Source organism: Dromiciops gliroides, chromosome 2, assembly GCF_019393635.1.
Source record: "Dromiciops gliroides isolate mDroGli1 chromosome 2, mDroGli1.pri, whole genome shotgun sequence".
NCBI lineage: Eukaryota > Metazoa > Chordata > Mammalia > Microbiotheria > Microbiotheriidae > Dromiciops > Dromiciops gliroides.
This window is the reverse complement of record NC_057862.1, coordinates 468,643,823-468,652,363: the sequence shown is the minus strand read 5'-3', so window position 1 is coordinate 468,652,363 and position 8,541 is coordinate 468,643,823. Positions and strand designations below refer to the sequence as shown.

The window sequence follows — 8,541 nt, the reverse complement described above, 5'->3', positions numbered from 1 at the left end:
GCGGTCCATATCTTGGCATTTGGCCACCTCCTTATGGAAACTCTCCTACTTTGGTTTCCACGGCACTACCCTCTCCTGGTTGTCTTTTGGCCTCTCAGACCATGTCTTGCTTGTCCTTCTTCCTCCTGTTCACATTGGGATATCCTCCTGCAACCTTCAGCCCTTTCAAGGTTTGGTTCCCATTGAGTTGTTTTTGCCCAAGTGTCTACTCTTATAGTAGGGGGCTCTACTCTAAGGACTTCAGCTGTCATCTTTATGTATCCATGGGACAGCTAAGTGGTACAATGGGGAGCACATGGAATTTGGAGTTTGAAGATATGAGTTCAAATCCTGCTTGAGACACTTTTGTGGGGAAATAGGGTGGGGTTTTGGGATAGGGATTCTTAGGAATTCCTCTTTAAAGAATGACACTCTCTTACACACAAATCTAATTAGAATAAAATAATAGTTTATTTAGGTGATAGGGAAAGGAAACCAAAAGAGAAATCCTTGGACTTCTCATGGGGAGAAGGCATGGCACAGAGGAGTGGCTCTCTGACAGGGAAATCCTTTTAGAGAGGACTGGTGGGAGTGATCATCTGACTGTGGAAAGTTCCCTTATTGGGGGAGGACTATGCTCCACTGGTGGTGGCTGGGGGAAGTTGGATGAGTGGCAGCTCCGGATCTCTCAAGCCATCTCTGTCCTCCTCATGCCACAAAGGCAGCAGCCACACCTAATCTTATCTCCTCAAGGGGTGGGGGAGACTGGAATGAAGTGTCATGGGGTGCAGAGCACCCCAGAAGTTCTCTGGGGCACACCAAGGAATCTTCTCCTTGAGAAACTAAACCAGAGGACAGATAACGCCTAGAGAGATAAGCTAGTGTCTGAGGCTGGATTTGAACTCAGGTCCTCCTGAATCCAAGGCCAGTGCTTCATTCTCTGTGCCACCTAGCTGTGCCCTCTGGTGAGGATTAAATGAGAAAATGTAGACAAAGTACTTTATATACCTTAAGACAATAAAATGTGACCTATTATTTTTTTTGTAGAGTTTTTTGGATACATAGCACCTCCATTCTCACAACAACCTCTCTCTACAGGTTGTCTTCACAAGAAGTGGTTTTTAACATTTTTTTAATGTCATGGACCCCTTTGGTTATCTGTGGAAACGTGGATTCTTTCTTGGAATTTTGTTTTTTGGTTTTGGAATAATATTTTTAAGTGCACAAAAGTAAATACATGGAATTACAATGCAAACTGAGTGAAATGATTATTTTTCTCTTGTATTTAATAACTAATTATTGTATTGGGACCAAAGTTTTCCCCCTTTTCTACTTCCTCATCCAGAAATCAACCAGTGTGGGAAATCTCTCTCAAAGACTTATCCAGCCAGGATGAGTTTAGGCTAATGGACACATTCCTGCTTATTGTGTTTGCTCAGATAGTCTGGGAAAATGTGGATCCTCCCCCTTCTCAGGCAGGGGTGATATGAAAATTGGTGTCTCTTTGATCAAGATTTGGGTGATCCAAGTCGTGCACACCAAGAACCTCATTGTAATATAGCCCAGCGTTTCATTGTAATATTCGTTTTCTTATCAATTTTTAACCAATCAGATTTAATCGCCACCCTTATAAACACCTATTCTTTCAAGAGCATATAAACTGTGAGCCTACCATCATGAGGAGTATATGGTCTAAGAGAGATGGCCACATGACCACCCTTTTGATTAATAAACATGCTGGCATTATTAATAAAATGATTAAATTACCCAGAAATTATGTCTTGAACTTCTTAGATGCCACAGTTTAGATACCACAAAACCAATTATATGGAAATATGATTATCAAAATGCTACCAAAAAGTTCATAGACTCCAAATTAAGAACTCTTGATCTTGACTGACTTCAATATCCTCCTAACCCACTGATCTCTATGCTTATAATTTCTGGCTCTTCAGATCCGTCCTTCATGCTATTGCCATATTCATCTTCCTGAAATTTTTATTTTATTATGTCACTTCAAAACTCAGGAACCTATAAATAGAAATCATTCTGTGTACAAGCTCCTTAGCCTGTCAGTCATTTGAGGCCTTCCATAATCTGACCATGCCTTATTTCTCCAAGTTTATATCCCATTATGCCTCATCATCTGCCCTCTCCCCTCCCCAAACATTTTCCTCAAGCCATTTTATGATGTGGACATGATGATGGGCTCCTGAAGGTTGTGACAATGCAACAGAATGTCTAGCAGTTCCTAACTAGCTGTGAAGGTTTAGAGTACGGCCTTGCATGCCTATTATCTAAGAACCATTCTAGCTAAGTTTAGAGAAGTTATCCCTGGAAAGTCAGATGCCAGATCAGCTGGTCTTATGTTCCCAGCTCAAGAGAGCCTGAAATCAGTATCTATTTGATGTTCTCACAAGGTTGTTCCTCAATCCCTCCACAAGTACTCAGGATAACTAGATATCAAGTATCGGACAGGTTTTATTTAACCCAGCAAGAATCTCAGAGAGGGCTTATATCTGACTATTAGATAAACTCTTACCTGTGCTAGATTCCATCTTCCCTCTGTATCTATACAATACATAGGACTCACAGGACCAGTGAAAGTAGTTCTTTAGTATATAGAATTCCCAGTAGTAACTATTTCTCTGGTGCCAGCAAGGATAGTCCCTATCATACCACTGCCACCATTTCAGCATTTTTATCTGGCTCCAATACTTAGTATTTTTTTTTGGGGGGGTGAGACAAGTACATTTATTTTGGGGGAAAGGGGAAAACAGATGGAAGATTCACAGATTCTTCAACCACTGGAGAGAAGGACCCTGAGGACCCTGAGGATCCTGAAGGTGGTTGTGGATGTCAGGCATGTTGCCATCATCTGGAACAGGAACAGGAACAGGGTAGTTGTAAGGTGTAGCTTGGTTGATCATGGTTGCATATTTGGTATAGGGGCTTAACAGAGGTAAGAGCAGAGCCATAGTTCTGATGGCGAAGGACACTGTCAGCACCAGCTCCTTGGACCAAGCCTCCTTCAGGAACCGGCCTAGTCTGCCTGCCTTGTTGGCCGCTTTCCCTTAGTATTGTTAATAGGAACTACATGGATGCTCAGGTCTCTCTCCAGAAATGTGTGTGGTTTGGCATCTCTATCTCTTCTTATTATCATCCCACTGTTCCCTTTTGTGTTTGGAAATAGTTCACTTTTTGCCTATATATTGCAGGAGTTTCAAGTGACTGGTAGGTGAGGGATTTACCTTCATTGATTTCACCATGGATCTTTTGAAATTTTTTTTTTGCAGGGCAATGGGGGTTAAGTGACTTGCCCAGGGTCACACAGCTAGTAAGTGTTAAGTGTCTGAGGCCAGATTTGAACTCAGGTCCTCCTGAATCCAGGGCCGGTGCTTTATCCACTGTACCACCTAGCTGCCCCCTGAAATATTTTTTGTTTGTTTGTTTTGGGGGGGTTTTGTGAGGCAATTGGGGTTAAGTGACTTGCCCAGGGTCACACAGCTAGTAAGTGTCAAGTGTCTGAGGCCAGGTTTGAACTCAGGTCCTTCTGGCTCCAGGGTCAGTGCTCTATCCACTGTACCACCTAGCTGCCCCCTGAAATATATATATATATATATATTTTTTTTAAAAGGAGAAGGCAGCCATGATGGTACACACATATATTGTTGGGGAGGCTAAGGCTGGCAGATCTCGTGAGCTCAGGAGTTCTGAGTAGCAGTGACCTAGGCCAATTGGGTATCCACAGTAAATTCATCATGAATGGGGCAGGGGTGGAGACCAGGTTGCCTAAGGAGGGGCAAACCAAGTAGTAAATGGAGCAGGTCAAAGATCTCATGCTGATCAGTGTTGGGCAAGACTATGAATAGTCCTAGCATTTCTAGCCTGGGCAAGATTGGGAGATCTAGTTTTTAAAAAAGAAAATTAAGTTAAATTAAATGAAATGAAAAGAAATGCCCTGTTATGAGCTTTGTTTCAATTAGGCTTTTCCCCTTACTGTCTCCCACATTGGCTTTTATTGCAATCAATGAGACAGGGCAATTGATCTGTGGAGAAGGAAGGCTGTAGCTAATTAACCCTGACAAGGGCATCAGGCTCTCTTTCTTTTTTTTTTTTCTTTTTTTTTTAGTGAGGCAATTGGGGTTAAGTGACTTGTCCAGGGTCACACAGCTAGTAAGTGTTAAGTGTCTGAGGCCGGATTTGAACTCAGGTACTCCTGACTCCAGGGCCAGTGTTCTATCCACTGTGCCATCTAGCTGCCCCCCAGGCTCTCTTTCCATAGAAAATTACTTACAGCAAGCCCATAAAAGCAAAGCTAGCCCTGGCTTCTGGGCCAGTGTTTCTAAACTGCACTTAATAATGTAAAGCCAACCATGCTATCTAATCCAATCCAGGAAGCATTATTTAGCACTTACTGTATGCAAGGCACTATGCTAGGTGCTGGCAATACAAAGACAAAATAGAAAATAATTCTTGTCTAAGAGGAGCTTAAATTCTATAGAGGATACAACAGAGAAACAAATAAACATATACATGATCATTTGAGAAGAGAGAAGTCACCCATAGCACAAGAAAAAGGGCAGGCCTTGGTGAAGAGACTGGTTTCCTCTTCATCATGGATGGTAACCAAGGCTAGGGGATGGTATCCAAGGGGTTTGAGGAATAGAATAATGGAGAAGAGGAATTTCCCAGAGAACGACTTTTTTTTTTTTTTTTAGTGGGGCAATTGGGGTTAAGTGACTTGTCCAGGGTCACACAGCTAGTAAGTGTTAAGTGTCTGAGGCCGGATTTGAACTCAGGTACTCCTGACTCCAGGGCCAGTGTTCTATCCACTGTGCTATCTAGCCACCCCTTTTCTGCTTGTTCTTAAAGCCCAGAACCAAAAGTAGTGGATGGAAGTGTCTTAAAAAATTTTTTTTTTCAAATAACAAAATCTGTTTTTTCTCTTTCCCACCCTCCCTCATTAAAAACAAAACAAAACAAAACAAAAATCCTCGTAATATGCAGAAAAGCAACAGAAATTTTCACAATGACCGTGTCCAAAAAATATTTGTCCCTCAATCTGCACTTTGAGTGCAAGAGGTGGGCAGTATGCTTCATCATCAGGCCCCTGGAGTCATGATTGGCCACTGCATCGGTCAGAGCTCTCAAGCCTTTCAAAGTTCTTTGTTTTTACAATGTTGATGTTGGTGTATAAACTCTTTTCCCAGTTCTGCTCATGTCATTCAGCATCAGTTCATACAAAGTCTTCTCTTTTTCTCTACTGTCTGGCACACAGTAAGTAATTAATAAATTGAATGGCATTCAACTTGCTGAGTGGTCATGGTCAAGTCACTTCCTTTCTCTGTGCCTCAGTTTCCTCATTCCTAACGTGCCTTCTAGTTCTAACATCCTATAACTACATACATATGGGTCATGGACTAAATGCCAAATGTCAGGGAAAAGGGGGGGGTCTCTCTGGTCTTATATTTATTAAGGAGACTGGATTAAAGGAATTAATGGCAGAGAATTTCAGATAGGCTCAATCCGTTCTCAGGAATGGGTTACTGTGAATTCAGCCAATTTTCTCCTTTATCTCCCTAATAATACATATCATAGTGTATATCTAGAAAGAGAGATCTCAGGGACCATTTACTGAAACCCCTTATATTAAAGGGGAGGAAGGAAGTTTGTATTGAGTTCTAGTGTCCAAGGATTCCTACTGTCATACTAATGAGGCTACAAATGAAAGATCATGTTTCCTGTTCATCGAGAGACCAAAAGTAATGTTTCTAGTAACTTCTTCAGTGATATCAGGCTAAATGGAAACCCCCTATCCATAACCATTACTCAATACTTACTATATACAATCCCCTCTTCTTCTCTCCAGTGGATAAGGACCTAGCACAGTGCCTGGCACGTAGGAGACACTTCATTTTGTTGTTGTTGTTGTTCATTTGTTTCACTTATGTCCGACTCTTCGTGATCTCATTTGGGGTTTTCTTGGCAAAGATACTGGAGTGGTTTCCCATTTCCTTCTCTAGATCATTTTACAGATGAGGAAACTGAGGCAAACAAGATTAAGTCACAGGGTCACACAGCAATTAAGTGTCTGAGGTCAGATTTGAAATCAGGAAGATGAGTCCTCCTGACTCCAGGCCCTGTACTCTGTCCATTGTACCACTGAGCTTGCCTCTTCAATGTACTATTTAATAAATATTTGTTGATGGGTTTATTGATTGAATGACCAGTTTCCCTTTTGCAAAGTGGCTAATTTCAGAATCTAACCAAACAAGCACCTGGTTCACAGATGAAAGACATTCTGTGCCCATTGTCCTGAGGCCAGAAGAGAGAGGCCTGGGAGTAATAGGCTGAAATGACTCCTAAGTGCCCTGAAATATCTACGCACAGAGCCATTAGTGACTGTGTCTGTGAATTCTGGAAGAGAATATACACAGAACACACAAGAGGGCCTATCTATGGGGTTATCTCCAGGTCTCATGTTATTAAAAGAGAACAAATCTACTCGGTGGGCAGGTTTTATGGGTTGTATGGGGAAGGGGCCCCAGGAGGTTTTAGAAAAGCATCAGAATTAGGAAACTCAGAGTCAACCACAAGGCTGGTATTCAAGGCAATGAAAACATAAAGAACTCTCCCTCCTCAGGGATGGCAAAGAAAGGGTTTGCTTCCTCCTTCCTAGCTCTGGAAGGCACACTGTGTTGCTGTATGGAATGGGAATAGGGAAATGGGGCTGCCCATTCTGTCATTGTATTGTCCCTCTAAACCCTGTGTGATAGGCTACAGCTGTACAAGATGGGAAATGGTCAGACCATGGTGCTACAGGTCTCAGCTGCATCAGATGACTTAGCTCTTTGCCAACCTGGTAGGGGTGACCCGATGCTTAAGCCAGAGTTCTTGCCTGAATCATAGAATTTGGAGCTAGAAGAAACCCTGGAGACAATGTAGTACAATGCCTTAATTTTATAGATGAGGAAACTGAGTCTCAGAGAAAAAAAGTGATTTGTTCATAGGTAGTAAGTAGCAGAGATCTGAGCCCAGTATCTTTGACTCTAAATCCAACATTCATTTTCCTTCCTGCCCTGAACCAGATGTGGGGTCTTGTTTTGGTTTACTATGGTCTCCTGCCTTGGTCCTACCCATGCAGTCTGGTGACTGTCCAATATGAGATGTTCATTCATTCACTCATTCATTCATTGTCATTCAACAAGTATCGAATAAGACCACATTATGTGAATTGTGCTATGGCTGAGAGGGATATAAAGTTTTATAAAGGCCTTGCTTTCAAAAAGTTGACAGTTTGGTAGGGGAGGTATAATAAGCAGGAGAAAAACAAAGAAAGAAACCTCTAAGGTAGATGACAGTAAATGGTTAATGGAGTTACAAAGAAGGTATTGAGAAAGTTATGTAGAAGGATGTCATGCAGAAGGATGACTCATGTCAAAAGTGGAGGTGAGAAGGGAACACTTCATGGAGAAGATGGCATTTGGTTTTGGTATTTGCCATATGGCAAATGGGTAGGACTTTAATAGGGAGAGATGTGGTGGGAGGGCTTTTTAGACATAGGTAATAGCATAAGGAAAGGCATGGAAGAAAACATAAGTTCAGTGAGTAATGGTTAATTCTGTTTGGCTGGAGCAAGTGACACGTGGAAAGGAGAAATTTTAAGAGAATGATAACAATGATAATGATGATGGTGATAGCATTTATAGACTGTTTTAAAGTTTGCAAAGCACTTTACACATTAACTAGGTTTGGATCAGGTTAAGGATCACATGCTAGGTTGAGGGAATTTTATTAAGTAGGTAATGGGGAGTCATTGAAAATTTTTGAGCAGGTGAGTGACTTGGAGTCAAAAGGTCCTGAATTTGAATCTCTACCTCATTCACTAGCTGGGTGGCTCTGGACAAATTATTCAGCCTCTCTCATTTTCAGTTTTCTCATCTGTAAAATGGGGATAATGATAGTATCTACTTCACAGGGTTGTGATAATAAAAAAAGACTGTATATGTAAGGCACAATGTAAATGCTAATTATTATTATTAGTAGTAATAATAATGTTCTTACTAATATTGGCAGCTAGGTGGCACAGAGGATAGAGTGTTAGACCTAGAGTCAGGAACACTCATCTTCCTGAGTTCAAATATGGCCTTAGACACTGTCTGTGTGGCCCTGGGCAAGTCATTTAACTCTGTTTGTCTCAGTTTTCTCATCTTTCAAATGAGCTGGAGAAGGGAATGGCAAACCACTCTAGTTTCTTTGATGAGAAAACACTAAATGAGATCACTAAAAGTCAGATATGACTGAAAAATGACTAAACAATATTATTACAAAAGCAATAATATTATTACTATTGTAATATTATTATGACGATGATTTTAATTACATAATTATTATATATTATAATATTAGTAGTAATGATATAAAGGAAAAGAATGTTTACCTTGGGGCTGGGGATATAAAAGCTGTTTTCAAGGATTTGAAGAGCTGTCTCGTAGGAAAGAAATCGAATTATTCTGCTTGGGCCCAGAAGGCAGAACTAGTAACAGTAGATGAAAGTTA

The 8,541-nt window shown here is 41.1% G+C and overlaps 1 protein-coding gene across 1 annotated transcript; it reads right to left on the bottom strand.

Moving 5' to 3' along the window:
* Positions 1–2,768: 2,768 nt before the first annotated feature.
* LOC122739146 (NADH dehydrogenase [ubiquinone] 1 alpha subcomplex subunit 3-like) lies at positions 2,769–7,122 on the bottom strand. The gene is made up of 2 exons (XM_043980991.1): positions 7,119–7,122; positions 2,769–3,052 (listed from the first exon to the last, which is right to left on the bottom strand). The coding sequence occupies exons 1-2, from the start codon at positions 7,120–7,122 to the stop codon at positions 2,769–2,771; spliced, it is 288 nt and encodes a 95-aa protein (XP_043836926.1).
* Between the last annotated feature and the right edge of the window lie 1,419 nt (positions 7,123–8,541).